Below are 26,071 nucleotides of genomic sequence, written 5' to 3' on the forward strand. Positions count from 1 at the left end.
GGCCTCGAACTCAGAGATCCACCTGCCTCTGCCTCCCGAGTGCTGGGATTAAAGGTGTGCGCCACCACCGCCCGGTTTATTGACTCATTCTTTAAGGTCCATAGATGTTTTACAGTTGACCCAAACTGGAAGCAAAGAAAAAAAAATGTTTGTAGATGCTCTTGAGAACTTTGGTGTCCCTCAAGACACAGTCCAGAATGATTTTTCATGTCAATGGATCCACAGGGTACAAAGCAGCTGAGCTCACAAAATTCTGCAGTTCTGAGCCCTGGCACAAATACTCTAAACTTTAGAGTCTAAAGGAACACAGAGCAGGGCTCTCTAAGAGGCAGTCTAGAAAACACCCATCTCTTGAGTACATAACAAGAGTTTCCTCATCCCCTTCATCAGAGGAAGCTCCCTGGAACTCATCCTTACTACCTACCAAATGCTAATATCCCCTTTCCACAGTATCATGACTAGCACTCTATAGATGCAATTTCAATACTCTACTTCAGGTACCAACAAAGACAGCAAGGAAACCATGGTTTAAATGGTTTTCCTGGAACAAGCTACTAAACAGATAATCCTCCACAGCATTCAGGATATATATAGTGACCTTATTTCCTCTCACATGCTTCCTGGTGTGAGAGGGCTATTTAGTTTTGAAATCATCTTGTGACTATTAATAATACTGAATTCCCATGACAGGGAATGAGAAAAGCAAACCCTGGGGTGCTTTGAGGCAATTCCACTGGTCAAAATGATTAAAAGTGGTCAGAATTCATTTAAAAATGTGTCTACATCTTTCTAAACTAACAGAAAAACACTAAAGATGGAACTAAGTGGCTCATTATGTGGGTGGGAAACAGTGTTTTAATTATTTTCAAACACTTGAGTCTATGCTCTGTAACTCTATCCTATCCCCACCTTAAACACCAGCTTAGCTAAAGGGACGGCTGTTCTGGTCTTTCTACTCCATCTAAGACATCTTTAGCTGTCACACTGTACATGACTGAAATGAGCCAGCGAGTGAGACATGAACCAGGCTCAATGCAGCCTGAAAATTGACTTCCACAGCCGAATGAATCCTCTCGCCTTTTGTTTTTTCTACTCTAACTTTTCAATCAAGTCAATAAATATACTAAGCTTGAGTTTGGGTCAAGGCATGCAGAATTTAACCTGCCATAAAAGTTTCTTTGAATTCATTCCAGAGTCTCCAGATGTTCGTGATGTTGGATCTAGACACTCCAAAACAATTAGCAAAGGTTGCCCAGGAGAGGTCCAAAGTGGCCGGCTGAAGATGAGACAGTCCTTTCCTATCCAGAGCAGTGGTGTTGAGCAGGTGGAGGGGCACCAGCCGGCTGGCTTCTGGATAGGGGTCCCTGTCAGGGACGGTAGGCTGCGAAGTCTCTTGCTGGAGCGTAGGGCTGGTAATGCTTGCGTGTGGGCCCGAGTCTCCGGGGTGTCATGTTCATGTAGTCACTCTGAAGGAGTCTGTTCCTTCTGCTATTTGTCTGCAGGGGGAAAAAGTCAATATGGAAGGACTTAGAGGAGCTATTATGGGAGAGGTCCTAAGACTTTAGGGTTAGTTATTCAGAAGAGCAGCTGCCAAATGACCCTAAAAAGCAGCATTGTGTATGTGCCTTGGATTATGATAGTGACTAAGCAAAACCTGGATACCAGTCTACTAAAAATCTACAGGAAGCTGATTTATAGAAATGGGCCCACTTACTCATGACGTTGTCACCTAATCAAAAGTCCAAGAGCATACTTAAGAATATATTACCATCGCCTTGATCTAGCAGTGATGCTCTTGATCCCCAGTCAAAAACTTGGTCAAGATTTGAAGTAAGTAAACTCCAGGTTCAGGGTCATTCCTCTTTCTCTGCTCCTGGTAAAATTTCAAGCAGATGTTGCTAAGCCTGGGGAATACTGGTGGCAATTAAATATCATTGATATTTAAATGCCCTTCCTTTCTGGATAAGTTAAGCATTTCTACTTTAATCATTCATTAAGTAAACTGTTTTTCCATAATTAACCAAAAAAATCTTTCAGTTCTTTCAGGATCTGAAATAATAATTATAAATTTATGTCAGCAGAGACCAAATGAATGAGGTTTTCTAGTTCTGAATACTATGTTCCTATTCCGTGTGTGTGTGTGTGTGTGTGTGTGTGTGTGTGTGTGTGTGTGTATGTGTGTGTGTATTCTGCAAAGGCAATAATGTCACCCACCAAGCTTAGCAACAAAAGCAGGAAGCCATGTGGATTGTCTATTAGGGAATTCTATTATAGATTTTCTTCTATGAAAACAAGAATGCCTATTTCTAAACACATAGGTCCTATGCACTAAGTATGAGTAGCAAGCTTTCCCAAATAAATAAATGAGAGAGTGACGACAGCCTTGGCTTTTTTTCTAAACACAGAGGCTTTGGGTAAGCAAATGCTGCTGATGCTACTCAGGTAAGCATCTCAGCACTGATGTTAACCTTTAGGGTTTCCTTACCGGCCCCCAAATGCTAATCCTTGCCAGTGAATAATCTAGTGAAACTATAACTTAAAGAAAGGACTCAATAAGAAAGGTGCCATGACTGAAGACCTCCAAGTTACACACAAAGATAAAAAAAATCTGTTACAATCAATTCCCATGCTTACCACAAAACCATTATCAGATAGAGGGTTTTGTTTGTATCATCCTGACTCTAAACTAGAAATGAATGGGAACTCAACCTGGAACCTACAATGCTCATGTGCACCCACAATATGTGTGTGTGTGTGTGTGTGTGTGTGTGTGGTGTGTGTGTGTATAGTACCCACCTCCTGTGTCTGCGCATGGGTGCCACTCTACCTTTGCCCTTCCTTACAACTCTATCCACTTGTTTCCTAGACAAGGCAGCAACAAATAAGGCACACAGAAACCAGGTACTCAAATGGTCCAGAATGTAGTAGATTCCAACCCTAAACACACATTATCTGTTGGGGAAGCTGACCAATCCCTTGTCTGAGGGGCGTGACCCCTCCGGGGCACAAAATACCTTTAAAAGATCCTGTTTTGTTTGTTTGCTCTCTTTGTCTTCCTGGGCTCCTCGCTGGAACCTTGGCTTTTGTAAGTTCCCTTTTTCTCTCCTTTATTAAAGCTGAATATTATATACTAAAGCTAGTCTGGTTAATCATAATTATCAATCGACCACGCCCCTTCAATTATCCATACATTGTAGTACACACTGCCAAAGAGCATGCTAAAAACAAAACAACCAAACAAACATAACCTTCCTCTAAGCTCAAGAAGGGAAAGAAGTTATTATTTTTACATGCTCTATTTGGTCAGAGAGTACAAAGACCTGGGTTTGACGTCCAAATAAGTGATGTTCTTATTAGACAACCTGGATTGACTCCCAAAAGCCACAGATGACAAGACACATCAAGCACTAAGACTATCCAAGTCACAGTGACCTTGTGAGATAAGTCAAAAACATCTCTCTCAAGGCAGAAATGAAACTTACAAGGAATTATGGGACTGCCAGAGAAAAACTCAAAACATTTCTGATGCCTGTTTTGAAATGTGAGCTGTTTTAACTCATTGAAAGTGAGAAGCTTCTTTTGTCATTTTGGATGATTCCAGTCACTCGGTAACTCGGTGTCTCATTTTAGAAGCTGCTTTCTAACGCGTATTTACCATCAGTTTTAAAGTGGTTCCTGCGAGACCACTGAAAGCTAAAGCAGTTCCCAAAACTACTGCCCACGAAGCTAGTAAACTCCTTTGACCTAGGTCAACATACAACAAGGGAACCCCTTTCCTGGAAGAGTACCCATAGGACCACTGCGCCCAGCCTTCAAATTAGAAAATTGAAGTTCTCAGAGCTTTGGAAGCCACACAGCAAGTAAGAAAGCCAGTGGTTGAGAATTAGTAAAACCAAGCCAAACCTTAGGGTTCTAAAATCATTGGCAACCACTGTAGAGCTACAAGATAGCAAGGAATGCACATTCAGAACTCCAGAAAGAAGAAACTTCTAAATACCAGAGGTAGAACCTGAGCAATATTTTCCTGTAATTCATATCAAAATTGAACAACTTATAGAAGCTAAACTAGGCAGATTCCCAAGACAACAGAAAGAATTCCCAAACACTATGTTCCCTTACTGTGTAGAAGTTATAGATCAGTCAAAAGGTAGCCTGACAAAGATCCATCTGTCCTCTGTGGTCTTGTGAATACAGAAATATGTGGGGAATACTAGATATGAAAATAATTTAAACCTAAGACTGGATTATAGAACTTCATGACTTGAAACTAGGGTTGTCCTCATTCCAACAATATAGTAAAAGTAAGATAACATTACAGGGCCTGACTTCCAGAAGTCCCTGACTATACATTGCTTGGTAATATATATATATGTAATATATATAATATATATATTTATATCCCGTGTGTGTGTGTGTGTGTGTGTGTGTGTGTGTGTGTATCCCATATTATGCCTTGAAATGGGTATCATATTTCAAGCAGGCTTAGTTAGGTCTTTATTTGGTTTCTATGAGGGTTACCTAATTAGTGTTAGGTCCAGCCCAACTTGGCCATACGTTACTGATAAGGGGAGTGCAGGTTGAGGAAAGAAATAGACAAGAGACAGAAGATAGAGTTGGGAGGCTTCCAATGAATACAAAAAGCCATGAGTTCATTACTCACAGTCCTTCTATGCCCCAAGCAAAAGGGGAGGGCACAAGACTCCCATGATACAAAGAAGAAACAAGCATAATTACCTCCTTACATCTCAAAACACGCAGTAACCTCACCCTTAACCTCACCCTAAGTCAAACATCCTGTTGTCTGACTTTTGAGGAGCAAAGCATCCAGTAGCCACACCTTTGGTCAAACATTCTGTTGTCCATCCTTGAGGAGCAAGAATAGGTTTGAACTCTCTGACCTTTAATCAAGATGGAATGGATACAAATCTGTGGGCCCTCACAATTTGGTGACAGAATAAGCATTTATTAAATCCTAAGTGTTCTTAATAGCAGATGGGTGGAGAATAACTAGAGAAATAGCCCTTTCCTCTTGCACACAGCATCTATTTCTTATCGAAGGAATTACTTACATGTATATTCTGGGAAAAAATTCAGAATCATGTGAAAATCAATACACGGGCCATTCTGTTCTTTGTACATAAAGAGGTTTCAAAGAAAATCTTCAGATGATCCTTGCTAAGTTTGTTCCTTCCTAACAGTGAATGTATTCATCAAAATGTGTTGAAAAGGGAGTGGGAAGGATGGCTCAGAGCTTAAGAGCACTGGCCTCTCTTCCAGAGGACCCAAGTTCAGTTCCCAGCACCCACATGGTAGCTAACAAACACCTGTAACTCCAATTTCAGGAAATTTGATAACCTCTTTTGGCTTCCATAGGCACCACACACACACACACACACACACACACACACACACACACACACACACACACAGTGATGCACAAACAAACAGGCAAACACATAAAATTAAAAATTTTGAAATATGTTCAAAAGACAGACATGGTGGCACACACCTGTAATTCCAGCACTTGAGAGGCTGAGACAAGGCCAGTCTGGGCCACTAGTGAGATATTGTCTCAGAAAAGTGAAACAAATAAAAATTTCTCAAGCTTGGATCAAAAATTCCACATTGAGAAAGGTGGAAATATATTTATATATATACCAACCTTCTTGCAGAACCATCCGCAGAGGCTGGTAAACTCTATTCAGTGGGGAGAGCTCCAAACAGTCTCCCTCCCTTTATGCTTTCATAATGACAGCGCCATACTTGGCCTCACACACTGCAACTGCTTCACAAGAGACAGAAAATAGGACTGACATAAATAGACTTGTTTCCTTCTGGTTTGAATACACAATTTCGGCAGCCTACTTTCTCCTGATTTTTGACCCTGAGCTGAAGCTGTTCATTGGTTTCATTTGCTTTGCTTCCTGATGAGGTTTAGATTTTTATACTTTATGTTTGCATTTATATGTATGCTTTATATGCAATTATTAATTGCAAAAAATAAGGATAAGAAATTTAACTACCTCTAATCTCCTACTCTTATATCCCCATTTAGTTTCTAATTCTTCCTGGCCACTTAGTGCCTTCTAGAAAACAGAACTCACATCAGATCATTACTTCACATAAAGTCAAACAGTCTAAAAAAAAAATCACCTATTTCAACATTGCAGTAAAAAAGATGCAGGCAGGATTCTTAATATAGTCAGAGTGTATGTGCAGAGAAGTTACATAAAAGCAATGTTGCTTCTCTTACCCAGATAATATAAAGAGCCACTGTCACTAGCAAGCCATAACAAAACAGGACTCCAGCAGCCCCAACCAGTACCCAGAACAGCCTAGGAGCTGTCTGATCATGACAAAGATGTTTCTCTGAAAAACATAACAGAGTAGATTAAAGAACACAGCAACAGCAGTTGAGTATATTTCTGTCCTGAACATCAGAGAAGAATTTGAAAGTACTAAAATATGCAAAACATTACCAGCATAGATGCTCTGGTGTTGCTATTTTGGAACTTATTCAAGCCCACCGCTGATCTCAGCATGCAGCATACAGGACTGAGGTTGGAAACCATTGGTGGCACACTGGTGACACTGGTCACTGGATCTTGTTGAACATTGTGCAATTCAAAATGGCAAGTTTCAATAGCTTTAACCTGACCCCATCCCCTTACCCCCATCAGAAGGTAATTTATCTACACACTAAACTCTATCTTTGAAATAAGTAAAATGATATAAATGTTTTAAACCCTAAGAGAAACCACCAGCTTAACATGGTAGTCAGAAACCCAGCCTGGAAAATTTACAAAGACAAATGTCTGACTCCAGCTCCAACAGGTTATCTGAAGCTGAGTGAGCCACACCACATCTCTAGTGTCAGAAAGCAGTGGGAAAACAAGCACCTCTATTGAAACTCACAGAAAATTACAACTAGGAAGAATACTTCATAGCTGATTGAAATAATCAGACCTTGGGTCTGATTATTTTCAATGCATAACATTGAAAATAATTGAAAGCATTTTTATTTACAAATTTTTTATAATTAAAAGTGTAATAAAAATGCATTGAAAAAATACAAGTCCATGAAGTTTTAATCCTGGCTACACATTAGAATTATCTGACAAGATTTGAAAACACCATATTGATTAAGTCAGAAGCTCAAAGTTGAGTGTAAGTATTTTTCAGTTTACCTACTTACATTTCAAATATACAAAAAAGGGTTGAAAGCTGATAAGTACATAATCAGTAGTATCTTTTCCAGTTCTCCTAAATGTGTATATGTGTATACATACACACAAAATACTAGCCTAAGTAGTATTCCATTTATATGGAAGAAATGTTTTGTTCTTGGCTTCCAAAATAGCACATCTTTTTTATCCTTTGACTTAATCCAATCAAATATTTTGCTTGAGCAATATTGATATTAGAAATATGAATTCTCTCATTAATTGCTTCTATCTTTGCCAGAACACAAAAGCTACTCTGCCATACTAAGATAATAATTTTTTTCCTTGTTTAGTATTTGATTTTTCTCAATGACAGTTTTGTTCTGGCATAAAAGAAAATGCATTTATTGCAATTGTGCTAGAGTTGAAAATAAAATGGAACATATATTTTCTTATTTATCACTCTGTGGAAAAGAAAAGCTATAATATAGGCATATACACAAAAATCTACCTGGCCTCTTTCAGTTTCATATGTTAATGCCAATAACTATATCTCAAGTTTAAGAATACTATTATTTTTCTTCCCAATGATTAGATAGAACATAATCTCAATATAGACACAGTACACTTATTGATACTGATTCATGAATACTACTTAATCGTATTGAGTTTGTGGTTATTAAAAAGTTGGTTAACTTACCCAAGATTACAAATTTAATGTCCCCTAAATTTCTAGTTCAGCATCCTTTCTATGTTTTGGAAAATGGAAAGAAAGCTAAGGGAGGAAGAACATGGATCACAAAAAAGACAATTAATTTGTTATCCAACCCATTCTTCCTGAGTCCTGATCCATCAGGCTATGCTTCCTCTTGGAGGACTCTGTGTTCAATTTTATACTTGATCTTAGCCAAAAGGCATTTAAAAAATCCAGGCTAGCATTTTAATGGCAAATTTTTTCCTGACTTGAATCGAGAATAATCTTATAGGTTCTATTCCCATGATCTGTAACTTCTTCCCTCATTCTTCCACATAATGTCAGTGAGAAAGGCACAGGCATTCAAAATATAAGCTGGAATTATTTCTAAAGTAAAAGGAAAACAGGTTTAAAAATTATTTTTCTTTAGTCTCAGATCATTGGCGAGTGTTCCGGCCTCACCGTTTACCCCAACCTTGAGTTCAGCGTTGTCAAACACAAGCACGGTTACCTTTCACGTGAATAATGGTTCCATTGCTCTTCTCGTTGTCTAGGTAAGGAGGAGGGTACATGACCTCAACTCTGCAGAAGTATATATCTGTTTGATTGACGTGCAGATTCCGGAGGTAGAATGTCACTGTTTCATTGTTCAGTTTCCCATCGCAGGTGAACCCCACGTTCGAGTGAAACTGAAGCTGAGAGGTGAGATTCCCATTCGCAACACAGACTTCGACATCACTATTCACCCCCTTGTACAATGATGCCCGGAACTCCTTCAAGAGGAGGTTGTGAGAATACCTGCAGCTGAGGGTGACGTCATTGTTATCCACCACAAGCATGGGTGACTGCTTCACCAAAATCTTGTTTTCTGGGGGGGGGGGGGAAGATTTTTAGTTACAATGTAAGAACAATAATTCTCTTGTCCTGAAATTAAAAGGAATTAAATAGCCAACTTAATAGATCTCCAACAAAGTCTCCTGGCAGATAAAGATATAATAATAGGTCTTCTTGGAGTGACCAGTATACCAAAAGTTTTAAAGTCTATATTTTGATTATGTTGGCATCCTTTTGCGAAAGGGAAAACGGAGCGTGTTTCCACCCGAAACATGGCAAAATGTCATCACCGAGCTATGCACTAGGAATTTTTTAATCAAGTTGAGATTCCTAAGATGTTAATCAGGTCTTAGGTTGACTTCCTGATTAAGTGATATGCTTGGAAGCAGCCTGAAAACCTGACACTGGTGCCCAGATATATTTGTTTCCCATCGTGTGACAGGTTTTTCTATAAAGGGATTTAAAACTTTCAAAACATTTTGACTTTGCTTATCGACCAAACCAAGAGTAGGATGAAGAGGTGAAGAAATCTGTAGTTCAAGTGTTGCCTTTAATTTCTCTTCCATAGCAAATTCAGAGAACAGGCTCCCAAGAAACATGCATGTTTGTTGTCTTAAATCATGAGAAGTTCTACCTTTGTGTAATAAACAATCAAAGATCTAGATATTATCTCATTCAATTTCTCACTTCAAAAGCAAACTAAATGAAACCACATTATCAACTCCATTAGGGAGGAGACCACATCGATAACATTTTCCAGTGTATTTCCATTTCACAAAATATAGTTCCCAGAACACAAAAATATATTCTTTTAGAAAAAGAAATTATTACTTTTAAATATTGTGTGGATGGTGGAGGACAACTTGCAGGAGTTGGTTCTCTCCTTCTAATCAAAAATCAGGCTTGGCAACAGGTGCCTACCATATTAACTCTATATTCGTTTTTCTAAACAAGCAAGCAAACAAACAAAGAAAACAAAACAACACAAAAAAAAACAGGGTCTCATTCTGTAACCCTGGATGACTTAGAACTCACTACACAGATCAGGTTGGCATAGAAACTCAGATTCACCTACTTCTGCTTCCTGAGTGCTAGAATTAAAAGTGTGGGCCATCATGCCTATATATTCCTTTGGGAGGGGGAATGGCTGATTGAGGTCTAGAAACATGAATGTTAATTTACAGTCATTGAAGAAATGGTGAATAAATTCAGAACTGAAACCAAAAGCCATACCACATAGATAGCTGACCACTTAAACTTGGAGAATCAACTTCACAGATCAAAGACCCTACAACCTTTCTCTGAAACATAACTTCAATTTTTTTGGAAGTAAACACATTGCTATTTGTCTGTGAAAGAGATTTAATATAAATAAAATCAATTTTTGCTGGGGGCAAGCTAATAATTACCTATTTATGATTTTTTTGTTGTGAGCCTAGCCTTCACAGCTGATCAATCTCTTAAGCCCACTGTTTACAATTTTTAAAAAGTTATTTGTACCCCAAAGCAAGCTAGAAATGGAAGTTGTTAAAATAAAATTTGTTATTTAATCTGGAATTGAATTCATGAACACATATGGGGTTTTCTTTCTTGTTTGTTGTATAATTATTAGTATTTCTATACATCAAAAACTTTAAAAGAAAACCTATATCCATGCCTTTTACTCCCAGAAATTCTGATATATTTTGTATAAGTTAAGATGGGGTTAGTTTTGGTATTGGTGTTTGGAGTAACTTTACTGAAGTATAATTCACACACTGTAAAGTTCTCCTTTTAAAGAATGACACTCCAAGAATTGTGAGTATCCCTCTACTATCTGTAAAGGTCTCATTTTAAAGAGTAATACTCCAGGAATTGTGAGTATCCCTCTACTATCTGTAAAGGTCTCCTTTTAAAGAGTAATACTCTACGGCATGGATGGGCTCTGTGTGAGCCTTGTCAGTTTGGTTGCTCACCTTCCTGGACCTTGGGGGGAGTTGGGAGAACCTTGGACTTAACATAGTGTAGGGAGCCCTGATGGCTCTTTGACCTGGAGAGGGAAGGAGTGGGGGTATGGGTGGAAGGGAGGGGAGGGAAGGGGGAAGAGGAGGGGAGGAGATGGAAATTTTTAATAAAAAAAATGAGGAAAAATGAGGAAAAAAAAGAGTAATACTCCAGGAATTGTGAGTATCCCTCTACCATCTGTAAAGTACTTTCATTACATGAAGAGGATGCTTAGTAGCTGCCACTTCCCATCATACTCTCTCTTCAGCCTTGGGCAACCACTCATTTACTTCTTGTCTCTCCTTGCCCATTCAGGCCATTTCATATGCATGGAATCATAGTATGTGTGTCATTTTGTATATGGCTTCTTTCACTTAGCAATTATCAAGTTTTATCCATGTTGTAAGAAAGTATCAGAACTTTATTCTATGGCTAAATAATATATTGTGTCAATATAGTCAGCATTGACTCTTGTGAACAATGCTACTATGGACATCTGTGTAGGAGTTGAGAGGGAGGAACTAGAAGGGGAAGAAGTCCTAGAATACAGACTCCAATGTTCATTTAGTGATTCCTGTCTGATTCAGCAGGTGACATCTTCCCAAGACTCACACATCAGAGAGAAAACTGATTTCCTAAACATGAATTCCTTGGGCAGGTCACAGTCTAGTAAGAAAGAAAAATGTATAAACAGATAGCTAATTTTGACACAGTAGACGGAGACCTACAGGTTCTGGGAGCAATTGAAGAACCAATCACAGATTCTGTACACATGAAGACTGCTGTTCTGGGAGATAAAGGATGATGCCCACATTGACTGACAAATGTTTCTCAAGTAAAAAGCCTTGATAAGACGGGTCCTCAAGATGGAGTGATGGGGTAAGTGTGTGCTCGTTGAAACTAAAAGTAAAGTTGGTGAAAGCGGGGAAGAAAAAAGAGAAGAAAACAGCAAAGAAAATAGTAATTGAGAACAAGTGTGACACTCTGGAAAGAATTACAACTACCTCCACTCTTTCTGACCAAGGGTTAGGAAAGACAAGAGAGGGAAAGCAAGGATATCTCACCTCAAGAGAGACCTTGGTCCCCCTCCTGCCAGTGATGGAGACCGAGTGAAGGCTCCATCTGAAGCAGAAAAGGGAGAGGTGAGTGTAGCGTTTTCATTTATGGAGATCACTTTAGCAAAAATGGAAGTAGTACTTTGGAGTGTGCGAGAGGGAAGGCATGGAGAATAGTCAAGATTCAGTTGTCTTCTGGGTCAGAGGTGAGAAGTGTTTACAGGTTAATGCTTACACAACTTTACAGTGATTTGGGTCTGGTTAAAGAGAAATGGAAGATTTTAAAATGACTTCCTCAGCCACACAGACGAAGGAAAAAGTATCTATTTTTTTCTTTTCTGCCCACACCTCTTCTTCACCCATTTTTTCTACTTCATTGCAGTACCAGAATAGACAGATCCAAAATCAAAGAAAGTTTGGACATCTGGACTATAAAGAAGACAGGTTTGCAGCCTTGGGGGGTCATGACATGGAGTGGAAACTTTCAGAAGGAAGAAGCAGCAGTCATTCTCTGAAACGGTTTTTCTTCACATGGAGTAATATAACAACTAGAGGTAGCTTTTTCTTCTTCCCGTCATGGGGCCTCTGAGCTCAAGCCTCAGCGTGGTTGAGGTTGTCTGATTTCTTCTGAGCCCATTTGATCTCAGATTAAAAATCAAGAACATTCTCACCAGAAACTCAACGGCTCCTGTGTCAAGACTGTTTGTTACACGCCACTGTTCTGGTAACACAGCCTGCCCCTGAGCAAGGAAAGGGAAAATACTTCATTTTGTGGCTGTACCAGAATTTTGTTGGGAAAAAGTTTGAAAACATCTATGAAAAAGGCGGACAATTCATCTGTTGATGATTATGAATCAACATTTTTAAATTAGCTGATGCTTAAAGAGAGATACTATATTTGAAGTAATTTCTTGTTTTATGCTAATATGTGGCTAACTGCTTCCAGGCATAAAATTCAAGCTGATGAAACCTCTTTTTTAAAGTTAATATCCTTTCTAGGCTTTGGTCTCACTTTAATTTATCCCAATGATTTAAAAAGTCCATGTAAGAAGCTATCTGACAGGACTTCAAAGTCTACATCTGTTCTGGAGACACAGTAAATAAAATAAGCTTATGCCTGGTATTAAAGAGAGGTTACAGTTACCCTAAATGATATTGACATATAGTTATCCTAAATATGTGATCATTGTGGTTTCTAGTGCATACAGTACTTCTAGCTTCTTTTGATTTCCCTTAAAACGGAGCATGTGTGTGAAGACACACCCCTCACTCTACAGCGGTAGAGTACAAAGATTCTGACAAACCAATCAAGTGACAGTGCTCAGCTTGGCTATGGATTTTGGTTTGTTGTTGTTGTTGTTTTGTTTGTTTGTTTGTTTGTTTGGTATCTGGGAATCTGTGGTGTTTCAAATAACTTAAGGGAATACTATAAAATTCAAGACATACCTAGGCTTAGAATAGCAGTTCTAAACCTGTGAGTTGTGACCCTTTTGGGGTCACATATCAGGTATCCTGCATATCAGATATTTACATTACAATTCACAACAGTAGCAAAATTACAGTTATGAAATAGCAACAAAATAATTTTATGGATGGGGATCACCAAAATCTGAGGTATTGCATTAAAGGGTTGCAGCACTTGGAAGATTGAGGATCACTGACTTAGAAGAAACTAGAATGCACTCAGCTTTCTTACACTGCTTCTGTTTGAGGATTTGCTGTTTTTAAATCATGCTAGGAATGACCTTTCTTTCCCTTTGCAAACACTTGATCTATTTTCCTTCTTGTGGGTAATTTATCGAGGTTACACCTACCAGAAACACTGATACCCTCCCAACTGCATTTGCCTAACATAGTAAAAAATTGCTTTGGCTGGTATACCTCCACTAACTGGCAGGTTGTTTTGATGATGAACTTAGTGCTTTGCTTTTCAAAGCCTGTCCTAGCAGCTAAACGAGCTAAAGGTGTGGAGACAGGAAGCAGTAACCTCAAAACTCTTTCCCTCACAACTCCTGTTCAACAACAGGCAACTCGCAAGATCAGAGATGAGAAGGAACTTATCTGCAGCCCATGGCAAGGCTGTGAGAGCCAGATTTGTGGTAGAACAAGCTTCTGGAAGGTTGAAAATTAACTGTGTTTCCAAGAGAATAGATACTTACAAAAGTAACTTCTTTCCTTTGCATCAATTCTAAGTGGGTCAAGAAGGAAGTTACTATATTTCGGGACCAAGCCAGCCTCTGTGCAGGTGCTGTGGAGTACAGTCTCTAAAGGGTAGCTCCTAGCATCAAAGAACCTTGGCCTTAAAAGTTTGCCCCCACACCTACCCCTCCAAACTAAGCCAAATCTTGTATTTACAAAGAATATGAAGCATAAAGTACAATTTAGGGAACATATTGGCTTAGAATTTATGAGATTGCAAAAGGATTTCAAAGAGTTCAAGGTTCAGGACAAATAAGTTGTGGACCTCTTTAATACACCTACACGCATACGTAAAATTATGAATGTGACCTTTAAGACTTGAGATGGAGTCTTCCAACAGATCTTGTTCTACTGTTCTGTTCCATCTGCCACTATGCATCAAAATTGTAACATCATTTCAGTGCTTGGTTCTACATCCCCTTGAGGCGGGACTTGGTGAAGAAGCCGGTATTGGAGTTTCAAATGAGAGCCAGGGAGAGCCATTGGATAGTGGGGAAACTGAACACGAAGAGGCCTGGACCAAGGCAAACGTCACTTTCTCCATCATAGTAGTGGAGTACTGTATGCAAAAAATTACCCAGCTGGAAGGAACTTGAAGATTATATAAATCCAGTCTCTTATAGAAGAGGCTACTGAAAACAAAAGCAATAAATGACTTTTTTAAAAAAAACAAGATCACATAAATAACTGAAAAGATAATGTGTATAAAGACTAATGTTCTCAATCATGAATGAACAGAAAAAAAGACAACTTTGTTCATTCAACAAGACTGAGTTGATTTTGTGCTCATATATAAAGGAAATGTGTTTCCAACTAGTTCTTCCTTGTCTATGACTTTACTTTCCGTAGTCTCAGTTGCCTATTGTCAACTACAAACCCAAAATATTAAATGGGAAAGTTCAGATATAAAGTTTATAAAGAGTATGGTGGTGAAATGCAATGTTAGTCACCTAAGGCGTGAACTATCCTTCCACTCAGTGGTCTGCAGTGCATGTGCTACCACCACCTCACCAGCTAGTCCTGTAACTATTCCCTATGTTGTCAGATCAACCACCGAGTTAGCTCACAGTTGTTCAAGCAACTGCTTTTTTTCTTAATAATGGCCTCCAATGTAAAAATAGTGATTCCAACAAAACTTCTATTCTTAATAAAGAAAGAAAAAGTCAAATGCTGAGTGAGGCACTGAGGACATATGTTGAAGGAAAGTCATACTAGCTTGCTGCTAACCTCCAACTGCAAAAGCTGCCATCACATTGCATGGCAGGCATGATGAAGATAGGAAGGATTCATTTACAGAATTCGTACTATCAGAGGTTTCTACTGAGGGTCTTGGAACATGTTATTCATGGATAATAAGGGATAACTATACGCAAAGAGTTTGCTCACAAAAGGGATGTCAGTCAGCTCATAAAATCACTTTTCAGTCCAACTTTTAATGAATGAATCCTTAACTAAAACAATATGATTTTAATCATGTTTAACTTTATAATATTCATTCTTTCCTTTTTATATCATAAGCACAGTAGTGAAATCAAGTGGCCCACCAAGGCTGGCAGGACTCAAGACTGAAGGATGCACCTGGGGAGCTAAAGAAGATATTAGAAAGATATAATATGTACAATTAGAAACTGATTTTTCATCTAGGAGTTCTAATGGATTCCATTTATTCTTGTCACACATTTCTATTACATTAAAAAAGTGAAATTATAGCTTCCTAACTCTGATTTCTTTTTTTTAAAAAAAATCTAATTGAACAGAATATGATGTGTTTGTAACATGTTAGGTAAGGACCAAAAAAAAAGTTTTCTACATTTTTGACCATATTGCACTCTGGGGTTTATGAGCCAGCTATGAAGATGTCATTGGCTGCTCTGGTGGAGAACTCTTTTGTTCTGACCACAGAGTTGATTAAGTTACTTTAACATTCCTCTGAGTTTATTTCCTGTTTGGGACGAGGAGGTCATTCAACTTCTAGACCTCTGACCACTTGCTTCCTTTCAAACTCTATATGTCACAGGCTCTCTGATGAGTCAATCCAGAGATTCCTCTGGAATCTGTAAGTCAAACCAAAGCCTCAACAGCTTGTGACTCAGGAAACTCCAGTTGGAAGCTTAGCTTTGTTCAAATATCAAGAGAGAAAGCACAAATGCCCATCAGACTATAATGTTTTTCATTATTCTCCTTGATCTACTAAAATGATAAAACAAACCTGTTAATTACCCACAGTGCTTTGGATGAGCCCACACTCTGAAATTCATACTATATTTTTTTAATTCAAGTTAAAGTTTCAAAATAACTATGGTCATTTTTTTTCTCAATATCCATTCATTGTTTTCTTGAAATTCTCATTTTTTAAAATAAGAAATAATGGTATAAGTAAAGTATTTTTGAAAAAGAATTTGAACAGTATGATATACAAGTATGTATATTGTCTCTTTCAGGATTCCCACAGAAAACAGATGGAGACTGGTGCCTAGAGAATGTATATCATGATGTGACAAACTAAAACTTCTAATCACACCTCCCTACCTTGAGAATCCTTACTTTACATTTTGAGTTGGGGGTGAAATATAAAGTAAAACAAGCAAACAAACAAAAAATAGCGATGCTAAGATTAACGCCTCTAACGGAAACTGGAAGTCCTACGCATGATGTTTGTTTGAACTTTGTGATCCTGTTGTCACCCATGAGCTGAAGTCAAGCCCACCCACACTGTATACTTAGAGATTTGTCCTCTCTCTAGTTTCCTTGTCTCCTTGAGAAAACTGCCCTACCTCCTTTTTCCTTTCCGCCTTCCTCCTTTCTCCTCTAACAGTATTTTCTACCCCTAGCTACACACACACACACACACACACACTTATGTCCAACTCTTAGCTCCCTTCACATAGCAAACACAATCAAGTCACTGGATCACACCAGTTACCGTATCACTGCTATGTACAAAATACCACGGTACGTATTTCAGGTGATCTAAGCTCCTGACTGTCTTGCCTTATCTGCTAATTCCCTCTTCTTTGCACTATTTTGTCCCACTCGGTTTTCTCTAAATCTTCTGAAGCTTTATCTTTGTTCCTGAAAGCGCTGCCTGAACTCAGAAGTCTGGCTGGCCTCCCTCCTCCAGTCTGGGGCCCCATCCCTTTGACTTCAATGATATGTTTCCCTTCGCTCTCTCCCCACCTCTCTCTGAAGCCAGTACTCACTCCAGCTGCCTCTTAACCAGAGGACCCTGACTTTATACAACTTGCTTCTCCTGCTTCTTTTAATTAGCCTATCATTCCTGTGCCTTCTATTCCATTCCACAGATAAACATTTCTAAGTGCTTTCTTCTTATTCACTTCAGCTACTTCAAGATACCTTGAAAATCAAGTTTCAACATTTTTATCAGTATTTTAAACAGCACTTTGTTTGACCTGGTTGTCCCCTACCTCCCTGGACCTCTGGGGCTGACTTCCAAGAACATGGAACCTATTCCTGATTTTGTTTCCTTACTAATATTCCTTCTTTCTCAGGCAACATGACCTTGGTGAGAACATAAACCTTGAAACAACACCCTAGACTTTTACATATTTCCTAGCCGTGTGACAGCAAGCTAGTTGTACTTGTTTGAAATTTCAGTTTTCCCATCTGAAAATCAGTATAATTATGATAATTACTTCATAAGATTTGGAGTGAGATTGAATGACTTAAATAACGGAAACCCAATTGGAACAGTGTCTACAACTTAAGTGCAAACTAAATGTTAACTAGCAAGTTTCATCAGTAAAGTCATCCATTAAAATCCTACCTATCAACAGCATCAATTCCCAACTCTTCATAAAGACTTATCATCCTACATTAATTTGTTGTTGGGGGCAGGTTAAAACAAGGTGTCATACTATAGCCAGGCTGACATGAAATTTACTGTGAAAGCCACACTAGCCCAAAGCTCATGGTAATCCTCCTGCCTCCAATTCCTGAATACTGGGATTGGAACTACAGGCATGAGCTACCACTCCCAGTTCCTACCTTAATCTTGACAGAGGGCTGCATACTTCTCCATTTTCCATGCTCATTTCCTTTTTCACCAAATATTTGATTATTAGTCCCTACATGCTTCCAGTATTGTACCCAACACCAAGCTTACATGAGTGAATGAGAGAAGAGCCTATTCCCAAGGAGCTTAGAGTCCGGTATGCAAAAAAAAAAAATGTTATCAATCCACAGTATCAATTTTAGGAACTCTAACAAGAAAAGAAGTCACTAGTTTTGATATTAGGACTCTCAAAGAAAACCTTCAAGTGATAGATAGAAGGGGTATTCCAGACTATGAGAATAGTACATGCAACACCATTAAAGCATCAAATAGCACTGTGAGGTAAGGTAGAGGAATGCGAACTGTCATCATGTATCTGTTTCTAGATGTTGTATCCCTATTATACAATTTCTCAACCAAATTTCTGAGCCCATGGAAAGAGAGAGAACTAATGACACACGCAGGTCTTGTATGCCGTGCCTTTGTGCTTCTTGTCCTTCTCTTCTGTTTCCTCAGAATCCAGGAGGGATTAAAATACAAGAGGTCTAATTAATATTTGCTAAAGTAAGCTACTTTACCATTGGACTATCTCTTACAGATCCACCATAAAGGCAGAAGTTTCCTCAAGGAGGTAAATCTTCCAGAGAAGCAGGTCAGAAAAGGAAGACTCACAAGGAAGACAGCCTCAGTGTGGGCATAAAGGGGTGGGGACAGGTGTGTGACACAGTGAAGGATGTTAGAGGCGAGAGTCTTTTATTAGGGCACAAAAGAAATTAGCTTGGATAAATTAAGACAAGATTCCCTAAAGGCATCCAAAAAATGCCAAGAAATATGACAATGTAATCTTTCTCTAACATCTTCTAGGGACCATCTACAAAGTTTTTGTTTCTGCAAATTGAGAAACATCTGTTTTCTCCCACCTCTAACCATCTGTGGTTTATAATTATTTTACACAATAATGAATTAGTGTGGGTAGAATACTACTCATAATTAACTACAAGAAAAAAATCTAAGAACTGTATCATTCCCGTTTTTCCTTTATCATATCTTAAAGTGTTTTTTTAGTCTATCACAGGAACCAGACTAGTGTCATGCACATAGAAGAAATTCAGTAAATACTTATTGGAGGAGCACACAAATGAGAACCTGTCTTTCCAAAGTACATGAAGAAGCATGCACTGTATAGAAGAGAAACTTACTTGATTGCTGATTCCAAAATTTAATTATTGAGTCTGAGAAAAGATCTCAGTTGGTAAAGTATTTGCCTTGCAAGCACGGGGACCCAAGTTCAATTACCAAAATTCACATTTAAAAAGCTAAGTGATGGCACATACACTTGAAGTCCCAGTGCCAAGGAAATAGAGACAGGCATATCCCTAGTGCTTACTGGTCTGTCATGGAGGCCTATTTGGTAAATTTTGGGGAAGTAAGAGACTTCTGTGTCAAAAAAAAAAAAAAATCAAACTGGCAGTCAGCACCTGCAAAATGGAATCTGAGGCTGCTCTCTGACTTCCACACACATGCACACATCTGCACATACACCTGTAAATACACAAACATACACATACAATAAAACATGAAAACCAAAGATCAAAATCCAAACAACCATCAAAGTTTCAATAAAAGAACCCATGTCTTGTCAGAATGAGGGCCATGCCAGCTAATTCAGATGTCTAAACGACAGTAGATGATGAGACCTAAATGTTGTGATTATACGCTGTATGGTGGATTATGAGCCAACGAAGTGATTCAGAAGTTGAGGAAAGGATCTCACAATTAAATAAGAGCTGTAAGTAATTCTGAATGACACCATTAACCTGGTTACCTTGTCAACCAACATCCCCAAGATAACAAAGATGGTGACAAAGAGATGACGTAGTTGTGATGGATATAGAGATAAGGGAGCTCAAAGTTAATCGAAATAAAAAATCTCCACCACTGTGGGGTGTCTCCTACGCATGAAGAACACAAATACAGTTTGCATAATGATACAAAGACAAAACTACCAGTCCCTATGACATTATTACTGAACCACTCAGGCCAAAGAAACACCCTGTTCCCGCGTCTCTGCCGAGCAACTGCGGACTTCTGGATCCCATCCAGAACACCTCTCTCCTAGAATTCAGGGTCATCAAACTGAGAGTCACAAGCAAAAACATGAAAACCTACTTTGTGAGTTCTTTTCCCTTGAGGCCTGAATGTCCTTCGCTCCTCATCCCAGTTTCAGGGACTGGTTGCCACTCACCAAGTCTTCTGATAAAAGTTCTGGGTATGTTGAGCTTGTGTTCTTTTGGTCCTCTGTTTTGGTTGATTAATTGGTTGATTGGGTGGATGAGTGGTGGCGGGCGGTGAAATTACCACATCACTGACCAAAAGAGTCCAAAGAAATGTGATTTAGAAAGTCAGAGACCCCCCCCCCAGTGAGTCACAAAAGCAGGTGTCCTTTGTCCCCAAGTTTGAGTAAGCTCTCAACAGAAAAGTTCCCACATCTGTGAATAAATTTCATAAAGAAAAAGGCAAACTATAATTTAACTGAGATGACTTGTGAAATAATAATACTTTACCAAAGCCACCAGCCTTCTAATCTCTGGACAAGTAAACCCTGTGTCCTACTACCATCCCAGCTACTGAATAAAAAGAACTACTGCTTTAGATGATAATCACAAATGAAATTTTCTTCTGGGATGTTGGTGGCATATTTTTTTTCACTTTGTAATGTAAAAGTCAGCGCACTCTGTACAAGAAATACTTGAAGGAAGATATCCACACATGGCACACATAGTCACAGAGAATTTCTGGCAAACATAGAAAAAAGGAAGACATTGAAAAGGAGGGCCCATATCTAAGGCAGGGAGGCAGTGAGATCCCTTCCCCCATAGCCAAACTTTGCATACACAAGCTTTCCACAGTTAGAATCACAGATTCATTTCTTCTGATCTGTCTGTGGTGATGACTCACCCTACTTCTGGGAATCGATAAATCGATATTAATTTTAACAGCCCTTGCTATTGAAGTCTTTGCTAGATGGGTTGCCTTTAAAAGGGGGAAGAGAGCTATAATCAAGAGCATGGTCGTGAAGCAAATTCTTAGCAAATTCCACATTTTGGAAATAGCTATCAAATTTACTTCAAGTGACAAAACACCCTGTTAATTTTTAACGGTCGGAAAAGCTGGCTGCAGTGTAGTCAAAGCTGTGGGATTGCAGACGTCTGATGCTTACATTGCGTTCTTTGCCGTTCATTGTTTTTAATCTCACCTTCCCAAGTCCAGCCTCAGAGCAATGCTTAACCGTGAGAAGTCAATGGCTTCTTTCTGGGCATCTACCACAGAGGAAACTGTTTGCCAAAGACTGAGGAAAGATAAAGCTTTTAATTCCTTTACTTTGCCAAGCATTTGATGTGTCTCTCTGAGGAAAAGAAGTGCTGAGGAGAAAGCATCGTAACTGGAGGGATCATTCTGGTTCAACAGGCCACCTTGACATAGCCTATCAGCTAAGATTTGGAAAGAAGGTAAAAGAAATGCTCTCATGGAGAAGCGAACATATTTCCTGATTTTAGTCTCCATACTATGGAGTCAGTTTGCTGAAAAAATAAGAAATATTGACTAGAAAATATTTATATAACCAATACACTTTTACACAGATGATTTTGCTCTCAGGAGCCTGCAGCTATAAGCTAGAGACACCATCTAAAATGCAACAAAATCCTGTCTTCAGATCTCAGTAGCACCATGATCCAATATTCATAAAAGCATGTAACTTTAGCAGAGGACGTAACTAAAGTACAACTTCCTAAATCTTCCCTTATCCTACTTCTATAACTGAAACTTAAAGATCTTTTGGCAGCATCACCCAAAACATGAGAATCGGGCTAGATTTCACCATCATCAAGTAAGTTTGTTAATTCATGCTGTGAACCAATGAATCAAACTTATTAAATTATTGGAAATAAAGACACGCCTACATGCACACACACACATATTGTAATGCAGATATTATAGCAGTTTCTTACACTACTAGGAAGATCAAGGACAACTGCTTTAAAAAAAACAACAGAGTTTTCTGTAGCTCAGATCAGCTTCATATTTGTTATGTAGCCAACCTGAATCATTCTGATTCTCCTGCCTCCACTAGATTACAGGAATGTGCTACCATACCTGGTTTATGCTGTGCTGGAATTAAACCAAGGTTTCATGCTAGACAGCCCTCTGCCAACTGTCACTTCCCAGGTCTGGGATAATAACATTTGAACAGAGCATTTCCTTATGTATAATTTCTTTGTGGGAGGGGGTAAACATGAAGAGAGAAATGAAAAGCTCATAAAAGGCTTTGCACCATTTTGCATGGGTCATATATTTTGCATGTTGTAATTATCTTCCTTTTCTTTCATCTTCCTTCTCTAAAGCTCCCTCACTGGAAGAGGCATTTCGAAACTGCTCCCTCTGCCTCCTCTCCATCCTACTTCATCAATGGCCATTTGGCATCAGATCCAAAGAGTTAGTGGGAAAATGAATTGGTGTCTAAGAAGTAAATATATATTAAGGTAAATAAAACCAATGGTCTGCATGCGTAAATATTCCAACTTCTTTTTTTAGCTATCCCTCTTAATAAAGGTTCTAAAGGAAAAACATACAAAGCTTTGAGTCCAACCAAAAGAGTTTCTAAAGAAAATAAATAAGCTTATAACCAATGGTTATCCACAAAGGGCATGAGAAAAGCATTTTGTGTACAATTACCAATGTTGAATAACTTCTAATCCAGGTAAGGCTTTACTATCTAATAAATTAGTGTGTCTTAACTATTCCTTTGAAAGAAACTTAAGAACACGAAGCTCAGAAACTTTTCACAATAAGTTTCGAGGACTCTTTAGGTCTAGGTGTGCACCGCCAGACACGAGCTCATGTCTTTCCAGCAGCACTTTTTATAAATAGTCATGGTCACTGACACGTCAAACAACAAAAGTAGGTGGACATCTATGAGTTACTACTGTATTTCTGCAAACTTGGAAATGATATTCTTTGGAGTGAGCATTCATGGTATTTAAGAATAACACCTACCAATAATGCAGTCTGTACCATCAAAATATATGAGAAGAAAACCAGAGACATTGGCTTCATAATTTACCTTTCCCAGAGAGATTATCTAAGTACATCTATAGACTCCTTGCATTCCAGTTTCAAACTGAGTGGAACTGCCTTCTGTCCCAGCGCTAATGTATCTCTCGCCTTCTGTTAGGGATTATGATTTCTAGAGATAATATAATACTGACTTTGTCTAAGTCTGTAAAAATACAAATCTTATCATGCTAACTGGAAGAGCATTATGGTCAAGAACACAGCCTCTCAAGTCAGACTAAGGTGGTTTGAAATCTGCAGTCCATAGCTGGAACCTGAATCCTCTGGGGAAATTATTGAACATTCTCTTCAGTGGGTGAATCCCATCAGGTGATTTCTTCATCTGGAAGGGAGTTTGGAACAAGAAACAACTTGAGTTTTGAGAACTGAAAGTAGCTCAGAATGAGCTTTCTGACCGATAGGAACAGACTCCTTGCCATTGCTATTGGAAGTGTGAAGGATTTTAACCTAAATAAACATGTTTCAGCCAACAGTAAAAGGAAGCTTACTGGTATTTGCAATCTGTGTTTACTACTGGAATCTTCTTGGCTCTTGCTAAATTCAGGTAGTACTTAAATGAATCCCATGCTTATTGGCCAAGTACTGAGTAACCTAAGTTTTTCACATGATCATTTCATTTTATCTTACAAGGAGGTTGAAGTGATAGTTACTAAGGGTCCCACTTTACAGAGATTTGGGTAGTTTAAATACTCTCCCAAACTCACCTAGGAATACTTCACTCTGAAATGCAAACTGAAGCAAACTAATCCAAAGCCTTCAGAACTTACCTACTTATCAAAGTTTTCTAGGATTTAAAAAATAAAATCCTGAATATAACATAAAAGTTCTTGGAACAGTATCAACAAGTTGTTAAATAAAATGCTATCTCTTTCCAAAAAAAAAACTTTTGGTAAGGTCTTTTTTATATACTTTTTTATATACTGTTTTATGAGAATTAGTTTCTCAATAGTAGTTTGTCATATTAAAGCAAAACACTTTAAATGTGCTCAAATTTCACAGGTCAGCACATTTTTAAAATAAACCAGGATGATCACAAGAACATGAATAAAAAACAGAAAAGAAATAAAATCAAAATTGTTTACCTGTTGTTTGAACTGAGGAGAAGCTGAGAGCCAGGAACAGCAGCGGGAGTGTCATTGTCCTAATGAGGGTCAGGACTGCAGCCCCTCCTCCTTGAGCAGGGCAGGGTGTGAGATGAACTGAAGTCACACCTGCAAAGGTCTTTGAGTATCTGTCATCCAAGGCCACTTTACAGGGCACTTGTTCAAAGGACTCCAACCACAAGGCTTCGTGACTTTCACACAGGATATTACATTGTTTTTGATGACTAGACTTTTACTTCTTTTAGCGACAATTTTTTTTTTTTTTTTTGGTCACTGAGGAGTGTCAATCACAGGATAATGTGCTCAGGAGTTTTATTTGTCGATGAGTAACAGCACTGTGAAAGTGGGTGCTTAGGGTCCAGCAATGACAAGAGCAGCCAAACAAAGCAATCTAAGGCAGAGAGAAGACCTCACAGAAGGCAAGTTCTTACAGGGAGTTGTTTGGGGACTAGGGAGATTTCTACATGAGTGTTTAAATTCTACATAAATGTTACAGAATCGATGTTTGTGATAGTCTTAAGGTAATCTTATGGAATGTATGTACAACTCACTTCTACAAACTTTACAAAATGCATCCAAGCACCCACTTGGCAAGCACCCAAGCATCTGAGTGTCTGCCGAAGTTTCCAAAGCAAAGAGCAAGTCGTAAAAGTGCCGTATTTTCTCAGGGAGACAGGAGGGCAACCAAAATCCCCTTGTTGCCTCATGTTCCTTGTGTCCCTCAAAGAACCATTCTAAAAGCAGACCATGGGAAGATGCTCCACAGAGGCAAACCAGGGCCTCTGTAGTACCCCACACCTCTCCCCCATTTCTGGCCTTCTGTAGATAGGGTTTGTGCTCCAGTATGGCCAACTCTGTATTCCTCTTCTGGAGCCTTCCTTGATCCCCCTGGCCAGCGTCTGTACTCAATAGTTTTACTGACGGTCTGGCTTTTATATAAGCACCCTAGTTTGTGGTTGTGTATATCTTATACTCATTAGCCTTTTCAGAAGTTCCCTAATAAATTTTTTTATTTCCTGGTAATCTGAGCTTTATGTAACCAGCCTCATTTGTGATTTTGTGTATATTTCTAAGAGTGATTTGTATTGCTTTTTATTCCGACTATGCAAGTATGAGCTATATTGCATACAGAAGATTTATAAATATAAATATGAATATTAAATCAAGGTTTACTTATATTCTTATTACAATGGAAAAATACTTAATATGCAGAGCCATTACTCTCTATGTAGCTTTGTTTATCATTTTCAAGAGATAATGTTACCACTTGTTAATTTCAAATGCGTCCCTCTATGATATAGTTATTTTTATTAAGTTTTAGCTGGCACTTAAAACAAATATTAAACATATGAATGGAGCACCATATATATATGTTTTGATATAGGTATACATTTTTAAAATCTTTAAAACAGGTTAAACAGTATCTCTTCAAGTATTTCTTATATCTGTGTGTGAGTGTGTGTGTGTGCGCGCGTGCGTGTATGTGTGTACAGATGGCTGTGTTTATGCATATAGGTCAGAGGTAGCTGTCAGGTGTCTTCTAATGCCAATCTCCACCTTATTTGTTGAGACAGTCACTCATGGAATCTGGAATCCACCTATATTCACTCCTTCCCCACCACACAGCACTGGTGTGTGGGCACATGCCATACTGGATTTTACATGGGAGATGAAGATATGAACTCATGCTTACATAGAAAATATTTTACAAATTTAGCCATCTCCCAGCCACATTTATAATTTTTTTCATTATCAAAGTATTTAAACTATTTTTTCTAGCTTTAATTTTCATTATATTATATACAGTCATTCCATTTTGTAGTAGCACACCAAAATTTTTGCTTTTATCTAACTGTGGCTTAGTAACCATTAATCAACCTTCCTCTTCTCTTCCC

General features: G+C 38.5%; 1 protein-coding gene across 2 annotated transcripts; it reads right to left on the reverse strand.

The window, feature by feature from the left end:
* On the reverse strand, positions 1-24,277 carry Cd28 (CD28 molecule). 2 transcript variants are annotated; one of them, XM_038340129.1, is made up of 4 exons: positions 24,156-24,277; positions 8,369-8,725; positions 6,254-6,369; positions 1-1,496 (listed from the first exon to the last, which is right to left on the reverse strand). In XM_038340129.1, exons 1-4 carry the CDS (start codon positions 24,208-24,210, stop codon positions 1,368-1,370), a joined length of 657 nt encoding a protein of 218 aa, XP_038196057.1. In that variant the 5' UTR covers positions 24,211-24,277; the 3' UTR covers positions 1-1,367. The 2 variants fall into 2 exon arrangements, with proteins under 2 accessions (XP_038196057.1, XP_038196058.1); XM_038340130.1 differs by lacking the exon at positions 24,156-24,277 and adding an exon at positions 20,110-20,183.
* Positions 24,278-26,071: the final 1,794 nt, after the last annotated feature.

The sequence above is a fragment of the Arvicola amphibius genome, chromosome 8 (genome assembly GCF_903992535.2).
Source record: "Arvicola amphibius chromosome 8, mArvAmp1.2, whole genome shotgun sequence".
Lineage (NCBI taxonomy): Eukaryota > Metazoa > Chordata > Mammalia > Rodentia > Cricetidae > Arvicola > Arvicola amphibius.

Excerpts from the sequence above, each read along its gene's own strand:
- Cd28 (XM_038340129.1), bottom strand. The coding sequence starts at position 24,210 with ATGACACTCCCGCTGCTGTTCCTGGCTCTCAGCTTCTCCTCAGTTCAA. Across the intron at positions 6,370-8,368 it reads AACCATTATTCACGTGAAAG|AGAAACATCTTTGTCATGAT; the intron begins GTAACCGTGCTT and ends TATGTTTTTCAG. Across the intron at positions 1,497-6,253 it reads TGGCTCTTTATATTATCTGG|ACAAATAGCAGAAGGAACAG; the intron begins GTAAGAGAAGCA and ends TTCCCCCTGCAG.